The following is a 24,611-nucleotide window of genomic DNA, read 5'->3' on the forward strand; positions in this document are numbered from 1 at the left end:
GTAGTACAGAGCCTTAGAAAACCCCCAACAGACCCCACAGATTATCTAAAAGCCAGAAGCATCTAAGGAACTCCCAGATGACCCTTACTTTCCAACACCCATTTTTGAAACACGAGTCCCAAGTGAAAACACTGAGTGGTCCCATTTAGCAAAGCTGCGGAGAATCATCATAAATGAGGCCGGCATCCTACCATCGACCACCTGTTACCGGGAACGTTCACAAAGGAGTTCTCAAAGTAATCCACCTTCTAAGTAGGAATTCTGCCATTTATTGAGTGGTTTGTCGCCGCTTTTATAAAACCAATATTATACACAGCGCTATTGAGAAAGAACTTCAGGGGGCGAGCCTCTCCCTGTTTAAACGTGGGGACCCACATGTTGGTACCTTCCATGGGCGCCTAGACCAACCCTTCATGGCGAACGGCAGGACTTCCCGGCTCTCCCTTCCACTCACCTTCACTCCGCGTCCTCTCTGAGAAGTTTCTGTATGCGCCACTAACACAGAAATTTTGGGGGGGAAATTCTCCATTTATAAATATCAGATGGTTTGGGAAAAAATATTTGTGGCACTGGACTTTTTTTTTTTCTACAGTGATGTCATCCTAAATACTTGGTGTGCTCCAAATTTGCTATTTTTACTTCCCCCAAGTGACTTTTTTGGGAAATACATTTGTTTGGATTAGCTACATTTTAAGTGACCCTGTATCTATTAATACACAGCGTCAGGTTCATCTTCTCAGCAGTTACAACTGATATTATGTAGCTCTCCAACTTGAAATCCCTTATTTGTTCATTTTCAAAGTCCTTCCTTTCCGATGGACCCCTCAAAATTTCTATTCACAGATACAGGGAAAAAAAATGAAATAAAAACAAATAAAAATCACATCCAACAATTCAAAGCACTGAAAACGGAAGACATTTGAGTTTCCCGGCCCCCCCACCCTCCCCAAACCCCAAAGTCAAATAAAAGTCTTCACTTTCAAAAATGTGCTTTGGCGGGGGACAAAGTGGAAGGATCCACGGCCGGCTTTGGAACACTGGTTGGGAAGCAGTTGTGAGCTGCAGAAGAGGAAAGTTAACAAGAAATGCTAAGCGACTTAGCCCTACCTGATCTGAATTTGCTCCTAATCAGCAAAGAATGCTCAGACCCCAGGAGTGTCATGTTGAGCCTCAACGAGCCGCTGGTCCCTTGGCCAGACGCCCCCTGTTTTCCACCAGGAACGGGCTCCCGGGAGCCCAGCGGAGCGCAGCTAACAACCCAGAACGCATCCAACTCTCCGGGAGCGCCCCTGGGTAGGAGGACCGCGGCGGCCGGCGGCCGAGGCCGGTGTCCCCAGGCAGCTGGCGGCTCCCCCCTTGCTGCGCGGGGCTAACTGACTCCTAGCCGGCGGGACCCTCCTCCTGCGCCGAGTCCGGCCGGCCGCGGCGGCATCCCAGGCGTGCCCGGCTGATGTCATAGGCTGCCAGCGACCGCGGAGTATCGCCACCACGCCTTTATGAAGGGCTCAAGTTTGCCACCCGATACTTTTTTTACTCCTGACAGCAGCTCAGCCAATCAGGCGCGGCGAGCCCGGCCCGGGGCCGCCGGCCGCCCGGGGGAGCGGCGGGAGCGGGGTCCCGGCCGGCGGCGGGTGGGCGGTGCGCGGGGAGCAGGGGCTGCGCGGGGGTGGGTGCGAGCCTCCCGCAGCGCAGGAAGCGCGCGCACGCGGAGAACCCAGCGGGGCTCCGGACTCAGCGCGCTCCCACCTTCTCTCCGCGTTCCCGGGCCTCGGGGGCTCAGGCAGAGCCGAGCGGCCGCGGGGAAAGGGAAAAGCTTTTCATTTTCCCGGGGTGGATGCGCGGATCCGACCGGGGGACGCAAGGCCCTCCGTCTCGGGGAAGACACAGCAGTGGAACGGACGTGGGGGCAGGAGGGTGGGACTCAAGGAGGGAGGGTCTCAGGAGCGGGGGAGGGGGTCAGAGCTGGGGTTGGGCTTAGCTTGCAAAGGCTCTTGGCTTTTCCTACGCGTGAGTCCCTCCTTCAGGGGAAAATCTATTCTGAAGCCCAAACGGAGTTATTGGACGTCTAGAATGTGCTAGGGGTTATAAGCTCTACCTGATCTGAATTGGCTCCTCATCACCAAAGAAGGCTCATCGGGGAGTGCAACAGGCTCTGCTCTCAAGAAGCTCGCTCAGTAGGTGATGGCACTGAAAATAAACCCAAACTGTGTACCTACATGATGTTGGGTTGAGTTGATTTATAACCTTCTACACGCGTGGGCCCCAGATCTCCTGGATCACATACATAATTGCTTAGGTCTCAGGAGAACGCAACCCTTAAAAGGTTAGGGGGTGACAGGTGAAGACCCGATAGGACAAGCTCCTGGGACAACTTCTGGTGCCCTGAGTTCAGACCTCTGCTGGAATTCTCTGATCCTTGCCTTCATTCTTTGGATCAGACCAGTCCTTTGTGCACAAGTCTTCTGAGCGAGGAAGGCCCCTGCCTGGGTCAGAAGGGAGGCAAAGCAATCCCAGCCATGTTCCCATTGGGAACCGCATCCTGGCCGCGAGGGGGTGTCCAGGCAGGTGGAAGGTACTGGAGCATCTCGGTGACCATGTTCCATTTCCACACAGTACATAGTGTGTTACTTTCCTAGTTCTGCAGTAACAAAATACTGCGAGTTCTGTGGATCAAAATGATACAAATTTATTATCTTGCAGTTCTGGAGGTCAGAAGTCTGAAATGGGTTCTCACGGGCTAAGATCGAGGTACGGTCAGACCTACAGTCCCTTCTGGAGGATCTGGGGGAGAACGGTTTCCTACCTCCGTTCCAGCTTCTTGAGGCCAACCATGCTCTTTTGCTGGTGTTGCCTTTCTCCCATATTCAGAGCCAGCAGCGGTGGACACTAGCCCTTACCCCTCTGGTGACTCAGATCTCCCCACCCCCCAATTCTGCCTCCCTCTTCCTCGCTTTTAGGGTGCTTGTGATTACATTGGGCCCCCCTGGATAAATCTGATTGCAAGGGGGGCGCCTGGGTGGCTCAGTGGGTTAAAGCCTCTGCCTTCAGCTCAGGTCATGATCCCAGCGTCCTGGGACCGAGCCCCATGTCAGGCTCTCTGCTCCACGGGGAGCCTGCTTTCTCCTCTCTCTCTGCCTGCTGGTGATCTCTGTCTGTCAAATAAATAAATACAATCTTTAAAAATAAACAAACAAATCTGATTGCAAGGTCAGCTGATTGCCAATCTTAATTCCATCTGGTACCTTCATTCCCCCTTTGCTGTGGAGTGTAACAAATCCCTAGGATTGAGACATGAGCAGTGGGGAGGGGAGACATTATTCTTCTGACACAGAGTGACCCCCTTCCTCCTCCCAGCGCATTCCTGTCCTCAGTCAAGCCCCAGGCTCCTGGTCTTCAATGGAAAGAGGTCAAGAGGCTGGGGTTTGGGAACCCAGGACCCGCGAGCCTGGAGGAATGCCAGTGACTTTGAGCTGTGGCTGAGAGGTGCTCTTAGGAGAAGAGATCAGTGACATAGGGAGCATTGCAAGGTGATCCGAGTAGAGAAAAAAACACATTAAAACGAAAACAAAAAACAAAAACCCCAAACAGATTTTTCTCCTGAGGGCCGTAGGGCTGTGAAGAGGTCCACGCAACTTGGCAGAGAATTCTTTTTCAGTGAAAGTTGTTCATGAAAACAGCTGGAGCCAGCATTGAAAGTAAGGGTCTGCGTGACCCAGGGGAGTTGGACAGGAGCGCGTTGTTTTCCCTCCGCTGGTCTGACGGGTGTGTGTGTGTGTGTGTGTGTGTGTGTGTGTGTGTAGGGGAGCTTGGTTTCTTTTTTGAGTGAGTTTGGGAAATGCTAGTTACCAAAATGTCAATTTTCCCATCGCAGCCCAGAGTTGCTGATGTCTGCCTGCTGAGATTTATGTCCCCTACGGTGTGGACTATCTCTGGATATAAAGATGCTCTAATGCAAGCTCATCCTTCCTCCTCCTCCCTGGGCAAGCATTTTTTTTTTTTTTCTTTAAGGAAAGCAGTTTGGAGAGGCTGTTCCCGAGGGAAAAAGATTTCCAAGCAGCTATGAGAGCAACAGGATGCCACCAAACTCTGTCCTACTATTTGACCATCTTGGTGGCCTTTGTCCCATATACCATGCGACCCTGGGCTTCTGTCCCAAGCCTGTGATGTAAGGTGGAGGAGGGACATGAGCTGCCTGCGTCGGGTGGCCCTTCATCCGACTCTGAGCTCCCTCTGTGACCTGGAGTGAGTTATCGAAGTCTTCCAAGATGGCAACTTCTGGTAACATGACGTTGGAAATATTTACTTCTAGGAGGGCAGGCAAGTTTAAATGAGATAGAACATTGGGAGTGCCCTGAACAACCCTCCACGGCGTGTTTTGTGTTTTAGGTCCCTCTCTTGACCCTCCCCTGACCTCTGATCATTCTTGATGATTCCAAGCAATCCCGAATCCCTATGCTACGGCTTTCCTTTACTTCACCAAGGTTTATCTATGACTGGGTAACAAAGTGCCACAAGTGTAGCAGCTTAACACAGCACAAATGCTTGCTATCTCACAGTTTCTGTGGATCAGGACTCTGGGCAAGCTTAGCTGGCCAGGGCTTAGGATTTCATGGGGCTGCCATTGAGGCAATGGCAGGGTTGTGGCCTCCTCAAAGGCCCAGTGTCCTCTTTCAAGCTCACTGGCTGAGTGGAATCCAGCTCCTTGCAGCTCGAGAGCACAGCGTAGCTTGCTCCATCCAAGCCAACAGGAGAACCTCTCTTTCACAAGACCCTTTTAAAGGACTCCTCTGATTAGGCCAGACCCACCCAAGATAATCTCCCTTTTAATGAACTCAAAGTCATACCATTAAGGAAACGTCATGGTATTTGTAAAACTCCTTGCCTTTTGCCAGATCACATAACCTAACCATGGCCGTGTCATCTGTCACATTCAAGGGCCCCTCCCATGCTGAAGGAGAGACGGTTATTCAAGGGTGTAACTCGCTGAGACTCTGCCCTTCACAGCTGGGGTCCTGGGCCTGCAGCCAGCTGGGAGTGTTGTGTCTGGTAGCATGAGTCCACCGCCCAGCTCAGGGTGGTCAACTTGAACCCCAACCCTGTGTGGACCTCCTCATGGGGCCACCTGGGGACAGGGGCTGGGTCGCAGGGCACAAGGTGGTGAGCAAAGGGACAGCTCACACATGTGGACCTCAGGACCTCCAGTTCTCTTAGCACAATCCCTCCGCCACCCTAAGGTCATCCCTGTCCTCTTGGACCTTGTCATCTCCTTGTCCTCAGTGCCTGTCCCTGGTATCATCTGCTGTCTGTTTCCTCTTCTATTCTTTCACATGTCTGATGAGCAACTTGAGGGGGACATTTCTGCCTCTTTCATCCATCCATTCAAAGTGTGTGTAGGGATCCATGCAAGACACTTTGGCGAGGGTGCTGGTTAGACATACACCTTACAGGCAGGTTTGCACACTCCCATGATTCGACCAGTAATCAGAGAGAATGTACTGGGGAGGCGGGTGTCTGCAGCAGACCCGACACACAGGGCTGGTCCAAATGGGGCAGTGAGGACCTATAGCCTGGGCTGACCACAGCCAGACAGAAACTTATTGCCATTCCCTCCGGATATGCACACAAACTGAAAACCCAGGACAAGATGTTCCATGTATTGGTTTCTAAAGATGTGAGTGACCAGTAGTAATTTCAAAAAAAAAAAAAAAACAAAAAACAAACAAAGAAAACCAACTCTTAAAACACAGTGCAAGTCAACCAGGGGCCAATTCAGGATGGGGGACCTGAGCCTTATATATCTGGGTCAGGGCTGGGGGCTTTAAAAAAAATGAGTGCCAAATCAGAAAGGGGATGGCTCATAAAAGTGTGGCTTTTGACCAAAATTGAGAAATGGAATCACAACTATGACTGTAGCACGGAAGACTCAGATCCTTCCGTCAACTGACCAGAAATGGAAATGCAGAAACGCTTCCTACTTGCATCCTGGCTTCCCTTCCGACCTGGAACTCTCTAGAATTCCCATCTATTCCCAGCACCCCCAGGGCCGGCGTCAGTGGGAGGAAGGACCCTGAAGCAGAAGCTTCATTAACCTCATGTAAATCCATCTCTGGGGCCAATAAAACATGTCTCCAAGCTGAATGAGGCCCATATGCTTCTGCCAAGAAAATCTGGTCTCTAAGAGGCTCCGTGACCCCAGGAACGAGAGTGAAGTGCATGCTACCAAGTTACCAATTTAAGAAATTACCTGTTTAAGGAATATAGACTCAGCCTGTCAATTTTGTTTCAGTTTCAATTCCAGAAGTATTTATTAACTGCGAACTGTGTTCTAGCCCTGCGGGGGTTATAAAATAACACAGCCGTGATCCCGGACCTTCAGGGGCTAAGGATACAGAGGCCGGGCATTCCCCAACCCCCAGCGCACCAGAAATCCAACATCATTATTATGCTATCATCGGAATGAAATCTCCGATGGAACTCATGAGGGGTGGCCCTATGAATATAACCTGTTTTCTTTCATGAAAGTGAACGTAGAAGGACTTCTGCCTAAGTTAAACAAAGGCTTTAAGTTAAACAAAGGTAAAGAAAGTAGTTTCAGTTGGAAGTTATCCGTCACAGCTCCTCGTCCCCCTGCCTGCCAGCGGTGTTTCTCACCCTGTCCCCCTCTCTTAGCCTGTCTCCATCCTTGCTCATGCCCAAGGAAAGGGAATGCAATTCGATCATTCTGGTTTAAAGCCACTGAGCTGGGCCACGTTCACTAGAGGGCAGGGTCACTGCGTTAAGAAGACATGCATCCCTGTATTGCCTCTTCTTGGGCTGCTTCCTGGTTGCTGTTACTGTCGAGAGGGCGGGGAGAAGCACAGATCAGAAGCAAAAAAATGTGCATTCCGACATGTGTTAGTATTTCTTCAGCTAGTTTGCACTGGATTTATGCAATGACTGTGTCCTTGGGGGTGCAGGGTATATCCAAGAGGCTCGTCACGCGGCTGTGACTTGCTTGCCCTAAAGAATATGGAAGCTCGAGGTGTGTGTTACACAGAGCAGGGCTCATGGTTGTCCTTCATGAGTGGATAGATAGAATTTGCTTCATGCCAATTCTTCAGGTCCCCTCCATTTTTGTCCCTGTACTTGGAGGGCATATGATGATGGATAACCTTTGTCTTGGGGGTTAGGCACTGTTTCCTTTCTCTCAAAACTCTTGCCAAATCTGTATGTCAGCCTGAAATTGTTTCTTTACATCCTAGACCCATAGATGGGTCTACGTTCTAGACCAGATGCTTTCTACACTAGACTTTACAAAAAGAGCCCATATGTCCATCGACAGATGAATGGATAAAGAAAGTGTGTGGTGTGTATATGTATATATAAAATTATTACTCAGCCATCAAAAAATGAAATCTTACCACTTAGAACGATGTGGATGGAACTAGAGGGTCTTATGCTAAGCGAAATAAGTCAGTCAGAGAAAGACAATTTTCGTATGATCTCACTCATATGTGGAATTCAGGAAATGAAACAGATGAACATAGGGGAAGGGAGGGAAAAATAAAATAAGATGAAATCAGAGAAGAAGACAAACCATAAGAGACTCTTAAGTCTAGGGATCAAACTGAGGGTTGCTGGAGGGTTGGTGGGTGGGGGGATGGGATAACCGGGTGATGGACATTAAGCAGGACACATGATGTAATGAGCACTGGGTGTTATGTAAGACTGAGGAATCACTGAATTCTATCTCTGAAACTAATATTACACTATATGTTAATTAATTGATTTTAAAAAAACCCCAACAGGTACAAAACCTAAACTTACTGCTTCCTCTCGCCAAATTTCCCTACAAAACCTACCTCTTTCCCTGCACTTTCTATTGAATGAACGGGCAAAGTATTCACTTCATGTCTGGCTTGGGAGCTAGCCCGCCATCCACCCCTGCATTCTGTCCATCAACAACCTGCCGCCATGCTACATCCATTCTTCCGAATTCCTCTTGAATCTACCCCTTTAATTTGTTCCTGATGCCTCTTCCTTACTTCCAAGCCTCCTTGCTTTTCTCCTGGTTTGTTCCAAGTGTCTCTTGAGTGGTCTCCAGGCTCCTAGTCTTTCCCAGCTCCAACCGGTTTTCTGTGCTGTCATCAAAGTGATGTTTCTAAATCATAAGCAGAATCACCTTCCTTCCTGCCTAAATCCTTCCTTGGCTCCCTAGTGCCACACTCCTAAGAATGACATAGAAATTCCATGTTATTCGGCCCCATCAACTTGTACATTATTTCCTGCCTTTCCCATTTTATTCTGCATATACTAGCACATACTAGCAATGACAAAGAGTTTTGCAAACATGGAGGCCTTTCTCGATTTTTCTTTTCCTAAGATGCTTCTTTTTACCAGAATGCCTTCTTTTTCTCGGTCTCCACACATCCTACTTACAACTTCACAAACCAAGTTGTGACCTTATTCAGAAAACCCTCCTTGACAGCTCAGGCAGAGGATATTAAGGCCTCCTTGCTTTGCTACTCTCGTATCTTGCATGCAATTTTGTTATTGCATTTGTCAGGGAGGCTTATCCATTACTTTTTAACACAAAAATCCTTCTACGAGTTTACGGGCCCCTGGGGGACAGAAACATTGTTTTCATTCATACCCATAAGGCACTATCTATTTTCCCTTTTAATTTTATGTTGCTAGTTCTTCGCATGACTCATCTTGTAATAAACTGCCCTTTGATATAATTTCTGTTTGAATTATATATAGACTAGCTTTTCTGTTTTTTTTTTTTTAATCTTCTCTTCTGCAAAGAGTTTATAAACTTCTCAAAGGCCTTGGCTATGTCTTACTATTCTTTATATTTACCAAGATGTCTTATACGGTGGCTTTCAAAGAGTAGAGAGTAGACAGAACAGGGGTGGGTGAGCTGATGCCTGGGAGGTAGGGACTGTTTTGCTCTGATTCACTCCATTCACGCTTTCCAGAGATGATGAAACCCCTTCTGGTTCATTTGGTCTGATCTGGGAGCTTTGCTTTTTCTTTAAAACCTTTTTTTTTCCCCTTCCCTTGGCAACTGGTCACATTCTGTTTTCCTAACTCCCCACTTTGCTCCACTCCCCTGCCATCTCCCCCGCTCCCCAGAAAACAGAATGGAAGCCCATAAATCCCCGACCTGCTTCGGATGACCTGACAAGTCCTGTGTGCCTCGCCTCCTTAACCTGGGCCGCCTATTATGGCTAAGGAATGGTGAAGCACTACCCAGTATGGGGTGGGTATGGGAGGGGCACGCAGTATTATTCAGTGAGCCACAATCATTCCAGAGGTTTCCAAACCTCTTCTTTACCTCATCACATGTCTCCAGGGCTGTGAATAAGGAAGGAGAGTTCTGGGGTCGGTGGGGGCACTGTGTGGAAAGGTTATTTCCATCCATCTGAAAACACCAGGCCCACTCAGGGAGTTAAAACAGGTTAATTAAAACTGACATCTGACTATTAAAATTAGGACATTCCAAGTCAGAATGCCCAAAAAGGGAAAATTCCAAGTGCTATTAAAACCAGCTATGATAACAGTAAAGAAAACCCAGGATGGAAGCCTTGTTAACCAACAATACCCTTGCTCGCTCATCTCAGGAACCTGGTGTCCAGTAAAAAGAAATTTAAAAAAAATCATTCCTGGGGTGCCTGGGTGGCTCAGTGGGTTAAGTACCTGCCTTCGGCTCAGGTCATGATCCTGGGGTTCTAGGATCAAGCCCCACATTGGGCTCCCTGCTAAATGGGGAGTCATCTTCTCCCTCTCTCTCTCCCTCTCCCCCTGCTGTTCTCTCTCTCAAATAAGTAAATAAAATATTTTTTAAAAAATCATTCATTTTAGCCAAGGGCCAAGCACTGAATGCTTCTGCAGCAAAATTCCTTTTGGTGACTATTAAGTTGAATGGATATGTCAGTTTCATAGAAACTGACCCAGGTATCTCTCAGACTTAAACCCACATGGTGTTAGGACAGGAGTTGCAACCCTAAACATGACTCTTCTTACAAGCTTTTTTTTTTTTTCTTTTTAAAGTAAATCAAGACAATCTTTTTTAAAAGCGCAGCTCTGGATTTGCAGCAAAACTGAAAGGAAGGCCCAGAGATTTCCCATACACCGCCCCCGCCAACACACACCCCGTGGAGAGGTCCGTTTGTAGCAGCTGACAGACCAACGCTGACACATCAGAACATACACAGTCCAGAGTTTACGTTATAGTTTGCTTCTGGTGTTGTACGCTCCACGGCTTTGGAGGAACGTGTGACGGCACAAAGTACGCACCGCGATAGTAGCATAGAAAAAGTGTTGCTGCCCTAAAAATTCTTTGTGCTCCCCTTGCTCGGCACCCTCCCCCTCCCGTAAGATCTTCCCATTTCACAACTGCACTACTTTTATGCTTCAATTCATATGGACTGGTGCCTTCTTGAAGTCCTTTTGTGTGTATTTGTGATCCTTGTAGTGCCCCTGTAAGGTACTGAAGACACTTTTTTTTTTTTTTTGGACAGCTGGAGTAGTGGACTTAGAAGAGAGGAACACTGAGTCACCGAGCTTGTTCTCCAGGTAGAAGGTCAGGTCTTCTGTGCAACTGCTCTTTTTAGAACCTTTTTTACTCTCTTCCTTTCCAGTTGATTCAGAAGCCTGCTCCCATTTCCCTCTCTGGGTATATACATGCCCTGCCTTTATTTAACAGGTGGGTTGTTGGGTTTTTTTTCTTTGTTTGTTTTTGTTTCTTAATTCCTCTGGGTGGTCAGTTTTCATGTCAGGGGAAATTTAAACATCTCTATGTTGCTTCCTGGCTCGTGCAGTATCTTCTTACGATATGTTGCCAATTCCTACTTTTCATCTGGAAAATTCTTTATTAGGAACTGACCCTGGTGCTGACCCATTCCATTAAAACAACAAACAAACAAAACAAAAAAACCACACACACACACACACAACACACACACACACACACACACACACACACACACACACACACACACACCAGGATTTTGTTACATTATCATGGAAAGCTAAAGAATGGTAACTGTGTGTTTAAGGCTTTCCAGTCTTGAGGCTGGAGCTATCTTCCAGAGTGCCTGACAGAAAATTTGCAAGAAGGAGGAGCCTAGAAGGTTCAGTAGAATTTACGGGTCTGCTGATGGGTTGGGTTCAGAAAGGAGTTTATTGGAACATGGGGCTGTCGGCAGTATAATTCTTCCTTTGCATATAGGGGCAGTGGTAGCATGGTGGCTAATTATGGTAAAGGATGTGGTTTCTGGAGTCAGATGCCTATGTGTAATTCTGGGGCTCTACTACTTATTAGCTGGGTGACCTCAGGCAAGTCACTCAACCTCTCCGTTCTTTGTGTCTCAGTTTCCTTGTCTGCAAGACGAGGTTATCTAGATCATAAATTTATGGAGAGGATTCAACAGATAGATATGTATAACCCTCTTAGGACAAAGCCTGGCACGTGGGAAGCTCCCCCCAAAAAGGAGAGCCATGATGATGGCCATAATGATGGTGGTGAGACATGCCTCAACCAACCCATTTACAGGCAAAGGTAGGGTGCAGAGAGGCTCATCATGTATTTTGAAGTGCTCTACCAATGCTACATATTAGCATCTGCAAATGGTGATCCTTTGGGAAATAATTGTGTTTTTTTTTTGTGGTAGAAAGATCCAGAGCAATTCCAAAGCAGTGGCAAGGTCAGCATTCTGGAAACAGCTGCCAGGGACCAGAAACCAGACTGTCCTTGCAAGAAATCAGTGCCTCCTTCTGGATGGGTGGTACTGCAGTGGGGGGAGGGACCCCCTGACTTGCAGTTTTGCATTGGGGGACATCTGAGGTTTTTTTGTAGAGATTCCACCGGAAATATAAATGACAATGATCCTTCCTTAAGTTAATTATAATAATGGAAACAATGATACTCAGTCTTAAGTTTTGTTTTTGTCTTATTGTTTTTTTTTTTTTTTAAGATTCATTCATTTATTAGAGGGGGAGAGAGAGAATGCTCTCTTAAGCAAGGGTGGGGGGCAGAGAGAGAGATCCCAAGCAGACTCCCCACTGAGCGTGGAGCCCAGTGCAGGGCTCAATCCCAGGACCCTGAGATCATGACCTGAGCCAAAACCAAGAGTCGGATATTTAACTGACTGAACCACCAAGGTGCCCTGTTTTGGCCCTACTTGAAAAAGAAAACCAAAAGCTGGAGACTAGTACCTACTTGGGTAGAACTTTCAGAACTTAGAACTAATGTTTCTAAAAAGTTCTGCGTCCTCTTCTTTTTTACTGTTTTCGCTGTATTTGGGTTTGCTGACGGGCAATTTTGAAGACAGACACACTATTGTGCCTGCCAGAAAATAGAGCCACATGTTCAATGTTGATAGACCTAACCTATCATCAGAAAGTTTGCTGAATCTGGGCTATGGCATACTTACTCAAATGCACGTATTTATACGTAGGTACAAATACATAACAGCATTGGCTAACATCAAGTGAATTCCAGGGATGTGAATTGTTTTGTCACCACATTTAACACACACACTAGCCTTGGGAAGTAGTACAAGTTTATTCCCATTTTACAGATAGGAAAACTGAGATTCAGAGAGTGTCCCATCCTTCAATAAGGGGCTCTACCCCAGGTGCCATATCTCAGGGACACCCACCCCCTCCCTGCTCCGCCTTGCTTTGGAGTGCCTCCCTTGAAATTTTCTAAGTCTTGTGGTCAGAAGTGCTACCTCGTCTAAGACCTCTGAGCCCAAATTAGACAGGCTGAGCCCCCTCCCTGGTCTCTCTATCTCCTCCGGGGTGCTCTCAAATGCTCTAGCCCATGGTGGGGTTGACCAGGTGTCCACAGAAGTTCTAGCATCAGAGTTTCAGTGGTCCATGGCCCCATGACCAGCCCTGATCACATCCTCTGACTGTTGTGTTATTAGCCTGCCAGAATCATGCTGACATGCTGATTTTGAGTGACTCAAATTATTTATAAGGGCAGGAGCCCTGCAAAAAAAAAAAAAAAAAATTCCCCAGAGCCTCCATAACTCCTGTGGATGGGGTAGGTGGGGAGGTAGCCTTGCTTAGAGAAGTTTGAATGAAATCATCCATCTGGGTAAGGGGCAGGGCTGTTATTTGACCTTGGGCATGTCAGAGGCACTCACATATTCATCTTTTTATCTTTAAGATACCAGGAGTTGTGATTCATATATGTAAATTTTGCAAAAATGATCAATTCCCTCAGCAGTACTAAGATGCTCAGAACGATCAAACAACCCTTCCACAGTTTTCTTTGGTTTCTGACCACCTTCCATGCTAGGGCTAACTTATATGAGGATATGAACTTTATAGTGTCCCCAGGTTTATTTATGGGACCCTGGAATTTCCCATTAATGCTTTGGAACGGTATTATGGCACCAGCCTTTAAGCCACTCGCATCACTGGTGTGGCCTGATCCTTGAAAAGACATAGATGGATTTTCAGAAATGGCTTTCCAATCTTTAGTTGGAAATGATACCACCTCTGGGAACGTAGCAAAGGCATTTCTGATGTCCAACAAAAGTGTCACCAATGAGGGGCGCCTGGGTGGCTCAGTGGGTTAAAGCCTCTGCCTTCGGCTCAGGTCATGATCTCAGGGTCCTGGGATCGAGCCCCGCATCGGGGGTCTCTGCTCAGCGGGGAGCCTGCTTCCCTTCCTCTCTCTCTACCTGCCTCTCTGCCTACTTGTGATCTCTGTCAAATAAATAAAATATTTTTTTAAAAAAAAGTGTCACCAATGAGAGAGAGAGAAAAAAAATACAGCACTTCTGTAAACATTCATGACAGTGGAATTAAAAAATTTCTGACATCTGTTTATTAAAGATTGTAACTCACTTCAACATCACACAGAATGAAACCCCTTTAAGCAGATAATAAGCACAGCACGTTCTTTATGATCATGCCGACGATAAAACGAGAAGACTTTACTATTTGTTATTTATCGGGTTGACTGGACAAATCATTCTTCCACATGTCAGCCTCGGAAAACTCCTTATTTTTCTCTCTCCTTCTTATAAATAAAAACAGCATAGGGTGGGTAAATTTATCCTAATGCACTTTGCTCTTTAAAAGCAACATTAGTTGGTGTTGGTGCTGAGGTCCCAGAATTTACAGCAAAGACACAATGTATGTGTGTTTTTATTTCCCATTAGTTTTGTAGAAGGGACACCTTTAGCTCTTGCCAATGGTGGACACTACTGGTTTTCTTTCAAAAAAATTTTCCAATGTCTATCAGAATTCCATTTGTTTTTCTTTATCTTCAGCCACCATGCTGGATCACACCGACATGCATTTCTTAGATGGTGTTAATAAACCCGTAACGATTCTCCCCAACTCACGTTCTTGCCCCACTGAAGTCCACTCTCTATAGAGAGGCAGAATGATCTTTTTAATATAAATCCGTGTAAAGCACTCCCTTGCTCAAAACTCTCCAGCGGCTTCCTAACGCCCTCAGAATACAACCAACCACCTTCTCGTGGCTATTCTGGATGTCTCCTGATGGCTTCTCTTTCCTCCTCCAGATCTTACTTCTTCTTCCTCTAGCTCACCCTTCAGTTGGAAGGGGTAAGGGGTTGCACCAATATGGCCAGCATTAATGGGATCCTTCACTCTTGACTTGTTGGGGTATTCATGGGAGTATCAGCTTCACAGAAAGGTCTTCTCTGATCATCTTACCTTAAATAGCCCACTCCTCCCAAACACGCTCTACCAATGTCTCCGTTCTGTTTTCTTTCTTTCTTATCGTTTGCTGTAACAATCTTGTTGAATTGTCTACTGCTTTGGTCTCCACTATGGGAATGTGAACGGGAGGACTCTTGTCTCTCCTGTGCCCCAGTGGAACCACCTCAGTGCCTGGAACTGTGCCTTGTACATAGTAGATGCTCAGTAAATGGTTGCTGTTAGTTAAATGAATTCTGTTGGACTGTCTCATTTTACAGATGAGGAAACTGTTATCCCTTGAAATGGCCCTTGTCCAGGTCTTCACATGGGGACTTGAACCAGGGTTCTTGTGATCTAGGGCTGCCCTTCTCAGTTTTTGAATTCCTGTCTTATCTGTATCCTATCTTTTCTATAGAAAGGGGTCTCTTCTCTTTACTATCTATTTAGTGGGTTTGTCTATTTTTAATACAATGAGTAATTTCTTCTAAAGCATGGATTTTCTACTGTGCATTTCCCCAATCTTTCTCTATTCTCTCTCTATATTCTTTGACATGTCCTATCTCCATGCCTTCCTGTAGCCAGGAAGCACCGACTGAGAGCTGATGTTTAGATAAATGATGGGGGGAAACCATATTTACATGACAGAGCAACTGGGGAAATCAAGACCTGGGAGATCTTTGAGGAAGTCGGGGCATCTGTGCACAAATGACAATAATCACAGTCACTGCTACTTAATCGGTGAGTACATGCTCTGGACCACAGGATGAGGTATTTTACACATAATTCATAAATGTACATGTAAATTCTTATCTATTCCTCATAGTAATCCTAAGACCTATATAATTTCCTCTCTCTTTAGGGGAGGGAGCTGATATTCAAGGAGGCTTCTGGGAAAGTGGCAGAGATTCTGACATGAATCTCCTTCTCCCTGCACCCTCTCAAGGCTAGTGAGGCTCCTAGTAAGTCAGGTGATGGAGCTGCAGGTTACCCAGCCTCCAAAGTGGGGAATGACACAAATACCACCCTAACTAGTTCAGCCCGAGCTTAAGAAATCAGAGATGGGTAAAGAAGTGAAGCTGAAGGTATAGAGTCAGAAAGAGCCAATTTGGGGCTCAGGGGAAAAAATTAGGTCTTGAGCACAAAAAGTCAGACATGGGGAGCCAAGGCTCATCATAAAGATGGTGCATTCTGGCCTTATGATGTCCTGGCAGCTTTCCTGAAACCATAAGAGTATTCTTTGGAAATGACATGGGGGAAAAAATGGAAATGGTATGGGAAAAAAAAATGGAAAGGACATGGAAAAAAATGGAAATGACGTTTAAAAAAAAACAACACTTGATATTCAAGGAGGGTCTTGAGGAATTTACTGGCTGGACCCTCTCGAGGGCAAAGGTAAGTTGCCCCTGAAACATGGTGACTAGTTTTGGAAGCCTAATAAAGCAGCAATGCAGGACAGGGTTAGGGAGAAGCATTCGGAAAGTAGGAACGTCTGGCGGAGAGGGAGGCAGCCAAGCTGAGGGTGTGTGGCCTTTGACTTCCAAACAGATGACTTCAGACTGCCACCCTGCGTCAACACTTACTTTGCAGCCCAAGGTTAAGCATGAAATGTATTTTCTTGACTAGAGTCCCCTACGAATGCCCACTCTGTGTTCCAGAAGGTTCTTCTCCAGTTCACAAAAGGGATGAATGGCCACAAAGAAGGGTCAGGATGTTTCATCGAGGGGGACCAAAGCCAGGTAGAAGAAATATCTAGCCATGAAATATTAATCTCCATGCTTCAAGCATCCCAAGGAAATTTCTTAGTGTATCGCCATGCAAGGGATGTTGAGCAGTTGACCCTAACAAAAAATACTTCTGTGCTTTACTAAAGTCTACTTTTGAGCTGCCCAATGTTTTCATCATAATATTTACTTCTGGGTAAATAGGCTAAATTCTCTCATTCTGATACAAAAACAGAAAGATCAGAGATTGAAAATAAATAGATGACATGGCTGTTTAAAGATAATGTAGAATGTTTTCTAGCAGCATAAATATTTGATTGTAAAACTTTCAATATGTTGTGTCTATTAACTAGTAGTGTACAATATTTAAATAATTCGGCCAGCCATTTTGGGCCGGGGTCACTGGGGAGGACGTGGTGAAGGCGAGACGCCAGTTGGCAAGACGCCAACTTGCAGTCATAACACAACCCCAAGCCGAGCCCCAGGCACTATCTGTCCCATCTGGAGCTTTTTGCTCAGGACCAAGCCACAGCCAAGAGCAGAGGGTCAAATGGAACATGGGACATTTGAAATTTCCCTGTTGCCTTCCATTGCTAACGTGGTTTGCCTAGAGCTTCTATGCATCATTTATATTTGAACCTACAGATGTTCAACTCAGTTGGTACTCTTTGGCACGATTCTTTGATTTTTGTGTTTGGTGGCAGGGGAGAAGGGTGGACGTTTCTGGGACACCCTCAGGACTCAAGTGGAGTTACCTGAAAATCCACCCGCCCCGCTGTTATCCCTGCCTCTCGACGTGTGTCCTCTCGCAAGGAGCATTCAATTTACAGTCGGGAGGCTGTAATTGGGAGCTGCAATTTGGGAAACCCTTTAAGCCACCCGAATTTGGGCGTTTGTGCGAATCTCTCTGGGCCTCACTCTCATGAGTGTAAAATGGGACTTGTGAGATGGGTCCTGGCTCTTCCGCTGGGCGGTGTGATCCTCATCACACATCACAAAGGAAAAGGAGACAGAAGAGCTAAAAGTATAAAAATCCTCTAAGGGACTGTCCTCGTTTGAGGGACCGCTGGATTCATTCCAGGGTGTACTCTCTGTACGTGCTCCACGGTCTAATACCGAGCCCAGCACATCGTGAATCTCTTTATGTGTTTGCAGATGGACTGAATGAGCATTGCTGGCAGCCAGCTGTCCTTCTCCTCACTCTACTCTCCGAGAAGCATGCTCAAAGAGTAGGAACTTCCCAGAGCGAGGGACCCCCAGCTGATCAAAGCCCACAATGGGCATTTTCAAAGGATGCATCCTGCAATCTCCAGAATCCTCAGAGCTCTGAATAACGTTGAAGAGGAGAGAGGCAAGGCTGCTCTGACATTCCGGGATTCTGGGGGATGACCCGCTCTCGCTCCTGTCCTGGTGGCTTTCTGATGTCGATCAATCTCCCGGGTGAGGCAGTTCCCAAGAAAAAGGCAAACTGATAGACAATATGGATTCTAAGATGGTTCATAAAAGGTAAAACACAAATCTTCAGTCAACAAATGAAAAGCATCTGCTGCTTTATTATTCAGAATAATTGCGGGGGGTGGTTGGTTGGCTCAGTCGGTTAAGCATCCAACTCCTGGTTTCGGCTCAGGTCCTGACCTCAGGATCCTGAGATCAAAACCCGTATCTGGCTCCGCCCTGGGTGTGGAGTCTGCTCAAGATTCTCTCTCTCCCTCACCCTCTCCCTCTGCCCCTTCCTCTTGACCCCAGTTGCAACCATACGTACACACACACTCTCTCCTTCTCTAAAAGAAAAAAAAAAGCTACATAGATAAAATAATTGGGAAGTTAGTAATTTTATAAAGTGGTACAAATAATGCATAACAATCATCTTCTGTGTTCATCTGGTTAGCCCGGAGAGTACTTGAGACAGTGCCCAGGCCCATCCACATAACAGGATTTCTTCCTCCCACACATTTTAAACTGCATGCCCACCCTGCCCCCTTTATGAAGTCGTGTAAAGGCATTCACACTGAGAGGTCTTTAACCAGTTTTTTTTTTTTTTAGATTTTAAATTCTTATATATTTTTATAGTGGAAGAGATAGCCAGAGAGAACAAGAGCAGGGAGGAGAGGGAGATTGGGGAGCCACTGACTGGGGATCCCTACGAGGTGCTCAATCCCAGGACCCTGAGATTATGATCTTGACCAGCTGAGCGACCCAGGCATCTCAGTCTATAATCTAACTAGTGTTCAACAGATCACATTTTCTCTCGTGTCTGAATTTAGATCTGAGCTGATTGCACTGCATACACCATTTTTTTTTCATTTATTACCTCACTCACTAAATACTGAGTGCCTACTCTGTGCAAAATAGACATGCTACCTACTATGGAAGGCAAAGTACAAGACACCGATTTCTACCTTTAAAGACCTTACCATCCTTTTGGGGGAGAAGGGGTGGTAAAAGTCACACACAGCAGAGTATAAATTTGAACGTGGGCTCCTTGTTGGTGTTTGTTGATAAGCTCTGCATAATGCTGAGCATATAGCAAGCAATAAGAAAATACTTACTGAATGAAACAACTATCACATTTTATTGGACCTCAGATGCACATTTTCCCATTCTTCACTATCACCAAAGAAGTCTCTTAAAAATCAGTGGAATGTCACACTGTAATTGACAGGGTTTTTTCCTTTCTTGTACATACAATAATGATGTCTCTTACAATCAACAACCTTAAATTTGGTGATATATGGTAAGGAATGATAGACGCAAGGACTTATTCAGGTGTTAGAATACCGGTCCTAATTCCTCGTTCATCAAAAGGGTAATTTCTCTGTGGAGCGGCTAGACTCCCTGTATACTGAGACTGGGACTGGGGTTGGCAGCAGAAAAGGCCCACGTGGAAGTGGGTGGAAGAAACTTTCAAGTGTGAAGGAGGAAAGACACAGAGACAGAAGTAATTAAAATATGTTTCAGGGCTATTGGAAAGGTGGATATTCCTGGGGAGTTCATACTGAAAATATACAACCTGAGCCTGTAAATAAAGGGTAGGATCATGGCAGACTGCAGAGAGCTTTGAATAACAGGCTGGAAAGTTGGGATTTCTTTTTGTGTATAACTCTTGAGCCAAGGAATGACATACTAAAAATAGTGTTCTAAGAGGATTAATCCATGCGGGGCAGAGGGAAGTGTACGGAACTGGAGACAGGGAGAACAGTTAGGGGATTATTTTTGTAATCAAGCAGAAATATAATGAGAGACTATAATAGGGTTATAGAGAAGAGATTAGAGAACAAAGGTGAGGAAATCGGTGAATGATGTCTTTTGCATTCTATATCGTCATTTATTTAACTCTTTCTACGTGCCTGGCAGCATTATGGTAAGGACTTTCAAGCAACATCTCACTTAGTATTCATATAGGACTCATCATATTCTCTGTTACTTTCTTACTATCTCTTATTTTCTCCATTTTATGTCAAGGACACAGCAAAAGAAAGGTAGACAATCTTGTGTCATTGCGATGTCCCTTGCCTTGTGTTCTTCTTCAATGTCCGTCTGACTATGCCTGTATTCTTTGTTTTCTTCTGCAAGTCACACCTTTGTACACATTTTTGTTTTAACCTTTTCATGCCACGTTGTGTTAGGTACTTGTCTAATAAAAATACACAATCTGGATTCTCAATCTGATTCAACTTCAGAGTCTTTGTTACTGAGGGAGATTTAACCTATTAATATTTATTGTGATACATTATTTGTGAACATGACTTCTTTCACCATGTTTTATGTATTCTGCTTTTCTATGATTCCATAATAGTTGCTAATTTTCTCTTTATATTGTCTTCCTATAGTGATTTTCAAATTCTCTTTTTAAAATTTCTTTTAAAGAGTATTTATTTGAGTGAGAGAGAGAAAGAGAAGTGGGAGGGGTAGGGACAAGCAGAATCCTCACTGAGCACAGAACCCAACACAAGGCTTGATCCCAGGACCCCAAGATCATGACCTGAGCTGAAGTCAGATGCTTAACTGACTGAGTCACCCAAGCACCCCTGATTCTCAAATTCTATATCTTATGCTTAGTCTTTTATTACTATCTTACCTATTTTAAAAATAGCCAAACATATATGTCTCTATTTACACCATAGGCTTCCATTTACATGTTCCCTCTGTTAAGAATGATCTTCTCGGGCGCCTGGGTGGCTCAGTGGGTTGAGCCGCTGCCTTCGGCTCAGGTCATGATCTCAGGGTCCTGGGATCGAGGCCCGCATCGGGCTCTCTGCTCGGCAGGGAGCCTGCTTCCCTCTCTCTCTCTCTCTCTCTCTCTGCCTGCCTCTCCGTCTACTTGTGATCTCTCTCTGTCAAATAAATAAATAAAATCTTAAAAAAAAAAAAAAAAAAAAAAAAAAAAAAAGAATGATCTTCTCCTTTTTATCACCTAGACATTCTGCAGGAACTTAGTTAAATGGCACTTCGGGGAACCCCTCACTGACTCTTTCCAGTTAGAGTATAAGTCAACCTCTGCTACTCTCCCTCTTCTGGTTTTTGCTAAAATAATCAAGAACATTAAATCCAGAATAATCAGGCTTAATTTACTTTTCCATGATACAATTCAGTTTCAAAATCATTCTAACAAAAAGTATGAAACTGTTGTTTAAATATTACTGTTATTACTTGTTACGACTTATTTGTATATTGCCTTCTTCAATCTTGCATTATCTCTTTCAATTTTATTTACTTATTTGTTTTTGTGAAATTCTTTTCTCTGGTCTGTTTTACAAGGATGGGTGGACTGGTGTGGTTTTAAAGTCTAAATGGTGAAAAACTTTCTCTTTATCACAATATTTTCTCATCTAAAATCTGTAAACTTGAATTTAAGTTTTTAGTGTTGTAATGGAGACATTTGATGTAGAGTTGACTTTTTTCATTTGTGGGTAGTTTTTAAAAAGTGTCTAGATGGTTATGGGATTCCCTTCCCACCCCACCCAGCCCATACTTGAATTTTTTAAAAATACAAAGAAAGTATGTCTTGATGTGTGTCTCAATTCATTCCTTAGATGTAAGACTTGGTGAAAAGACTCGTGTTCTTTGTAGTTCAGGAATAATTTACTCTGAATTCTTTTGAGTATTCCTCTTTTGAACACTCTGATCTCTCTTTCTGGAATTTTTATTCCACAGAAAAACTAGAGCTTCTGGATCATTCCCCCTGTTTTCTTCATCTTCAGATCTTCAAAAACATCTTCACGTTTCTATCTTATATTCCAAGTTATGGGAAAACTTTTTGAACTTGTACTGTAATTACATGAATTAAATTTTTATATAGGATCCATTTGTTATGTACAGCATTTACTGCATTTTAAAATGTATCTGTCATTTTTAATTCACCAATAAGTATTTTCTAATGTCAGATTGCTTCCTTTTCAGGACCAGCTTCATAAATGTAAAATCCTCCTGGAGAGTATTGAGAATACAACTTAAATATTAGGTTGCCTAGGATTACTGTAGTAACTGTTACTGAAATGGAGGGGCATTTCCCTTGATATATCAGATCAGTTTCCTTTTTGGAGATTATAGAACATTTTCACACATTTACCATATTTCCCCCATGACCATTCTTAGAGATGATTTGTCCACTATTGAGAGCTGAGATGGCTTCTAGCAAGGATTTTGTGTATCAGTACTAAAATACTTCAGGTCCAGATGAAGGGAACCAGGAAATGTTTCGATGTATAGATCTTCAGTTTTCCAGATTAGAGAACCAGTATCTTGTAGAGAGTAAGGAGGGCCTTCAAGCCAGAGACAACTATGGCAAGAAGGAATCTAGCCAGGACGACACAGCATCACTTCACCTCCCCATTATTTATAGGTGTGTTGGAGCCCACTCACACTGGCCAGTGAGATTTGAATGTTTGAATCCCTTCCCAGCCCTGTGTTCAGTGACATCACAGTGATAACTTGCATTATATGGCGGTGGGAATATTTACACCACAGAAACTGACCAACACTACAAATCATGGCTTCCTCTTTGACTGACCAACACTGTTGAACATTTACCAGCAGACAACGCTTTTAGAAAACACATTCGTTTTTCATCTTCCTGGGTCTAATGTCTACACCTGCCTTGAAAAAACTGGGGATGAAGATGAAGCTTGATTTTGGTACGTGCATGCATCACCCCATTATGGGCTGAACTGTATCCTCCCAAGATTCATATGTCAGAGCCCGAACTCTCAGTACTTCAGAATGTGATTGCCTTTGGAGAGAGGGCCTTGAAAGACATGATGATGTTAATGAGGTAGTGGGCTCGAATCCAACCGGGTAGTGTCCTTGTAGAAGAGACGAGGACATGCAGAGAGACACCAGGGGCATATATGCCTAAAGGGAAGACCGGCTGAAGACACAGGGAGCCGCCGGCCATCTACAAGCCAAGGAGAGAGGCCTCAGAAGAAACCAACCCTGTGGCCACCTATAGACTTTCAGTGTCCAAAAAATAAATGTCTGTTGTTTACGTCCCCTAGTCTGCAGCATTTGTTATGACAGCCCCAGCAAACTCAGACATTCCCTCCGGTAATCCTGCATCCTCTCGTATTCCGCCTTGCCCCTTTCCTCACTAAAATACCAGTTCTCAGTCCTAACAGAATACCATAGAATCATGGAATGCAGCCACTGCCTACTTATCAGCTTATACACTGAATTGGTGGTGTTAGATTTCAGGCTCAGGGGTCAGGTCAGTGCTCCTTTATAGGGCAAACCTACTGAAATCTCCCCTCCCCTTGTCTGGCTACACTTGGCTTTAGAGTTCTCATCTGCACAGACAGTCAGGCACGGGAATGAATGGAGCAGTGGGAAGCATCCCGTGAAGGCAAGAATGCAAGCCAGAGACCAGGGGTGATGGGTTCAAAGATGATGAAGGATGAAAGAAGAAACAAATGGCATTTTTTTGTTTGTTTGTTTGTTTTTTGGTTGAAAGGAACTTTCTTTTTCCAAACTATCTTAGAGGACTATGAAAATGATGGGCTCCAGCCAAAATTCCAAAGTTGGCATCGTTAATTACAAAGACACTCCCAGTTGACTCAACTTCCCATCTTATTGCCACCTAAGCTCATCAGATTTATGTCCCTGGTGATGCTACTTCTATTCCTCATAAGAAATTATAATTCAGGCCACACTACTCAAACTGTCTCCCTATCATCTCCAAGTTACTCATTACATTTCAGAAGCAAGATATTCAAGGAAGCCTGGTTTCTGGGCCTATCACAGACAGAATTGCCAACCCATCATTTTTTTGTCCCCCCTCCCCTATTTTGGGCCACACTTTGAATCATATGCAGACAAGTCTTTGTCTCAATTTCTGGCCATTCCTGACTCTGGGGCAGTCTGACACGTACGATCAGAGAGGCGGGTTAGTATTGAGAAGTCAAGGTCTCTGCATTCCAAGTTCCAATTCTGTACAAACTTGCCTTGCAACCTTGGCTAAGACATGTCACAAGCAAGTCTTTGTTTCCTAAGCAACGTTGTCTGTGAAAGGAGAAAGGTTGAGTTGGGTTTCCTGCTCAAGAGTGGCAGAGAATCAGCCGGAGCCCAGATGTCCTCCTTCTACACAGCATCCTTTCACTGACAACTGTGTCGACTGTCCACAGTTCTGCTGGTGGGCAGGAGGGAGGGAAGTCGGCTGGCACACTTCTCAGTTCCCTTTCACCCATGAGTTGGCAAATCCTCAGAGAATAAAAACGCCTTTTCGTGTAACTCTAATCAAAACACACTTTGAGAGGGGTGTCTGTTGCCAAAAAATTTATATTTATCCCAAGAAAAATTAGAAACTATTTTTGGATTATCTGCACATGACCGGCCTGCCTTACTGCAGATAAACAGGAATTGCTTACATGAAAACCCTCCGTGCTGCTCAGAACAGGAATTGCCCTCCTCCCAAATTCTGCCCTTGGAAATGGAGGCTCAGCATTGCTGCCCCTTCCTGACAGCTCCAAATGGGGATAAGATTAGGGGTGGGGGCTCCTTGCAGATCTGAAATCTGGCTCTGCTACCTCCCAGCTTTGTAGCGTTGGACAAGTTATCTATCCTCTCTGAGACTCAGCTTGCATGTCTGTAAAATGAGGATAAAGTAACACCTCCTTTCTAGGTAGTTGTCAGGATTAATAGGAAAAAAGCATTGCTTTAAGGTCTGCACTCAAAATATAGCTATCTCCCTTGACTTCCCAGATCTGTTTTTGGCTTGGAAAGAGG

The 24,611-nt window shown here is 45.0% G+C and overlaps 1 protein-coding gene across 3 annotated transcripts in view; it reads right to left on the reverse strand.

Annotated features, from left to right (window-relative positions):
- The window catches only part of MYOCD (myocardin), a 97,411-nt gene extending 95,892 nt beyond the window's left edge, over positions 1-1,519 (reverse strand). Inside the window, exon 1 of one of the 3 annotated variants that reach the window (XM_047708467.1) lies at positions 1,108-1,519. In XM_047708467.1, the coding sequence (XP_047564423.1) occupies positions 1,108-1,162 (55 nt within the window). In that variant the 5' untranslated portion in view covers positions 1,163-1,519. The remainder of the gene's footprint in view (positions 1-1,107) is intronic. The other 2 variants (XM_047708466.1, XM_047708468.1) reach the window with 2 other exon arrangements.
- Positions 1,520-24,611: the final 23,092 nt, after the last annotated feature.

This window comes from Lutra lutra, chromosome 16, assembly GCF_902655055.1.
Source record: "Lutra lutra chromosome 16, mLutLut1.2, whole genome shotgun sequence".
Lineage (NCBI taxonomy): Eukaryota > Metazoa > Chordata > Mammalia > Carnivora > Mustelidae > Lutra > Lutra lutra.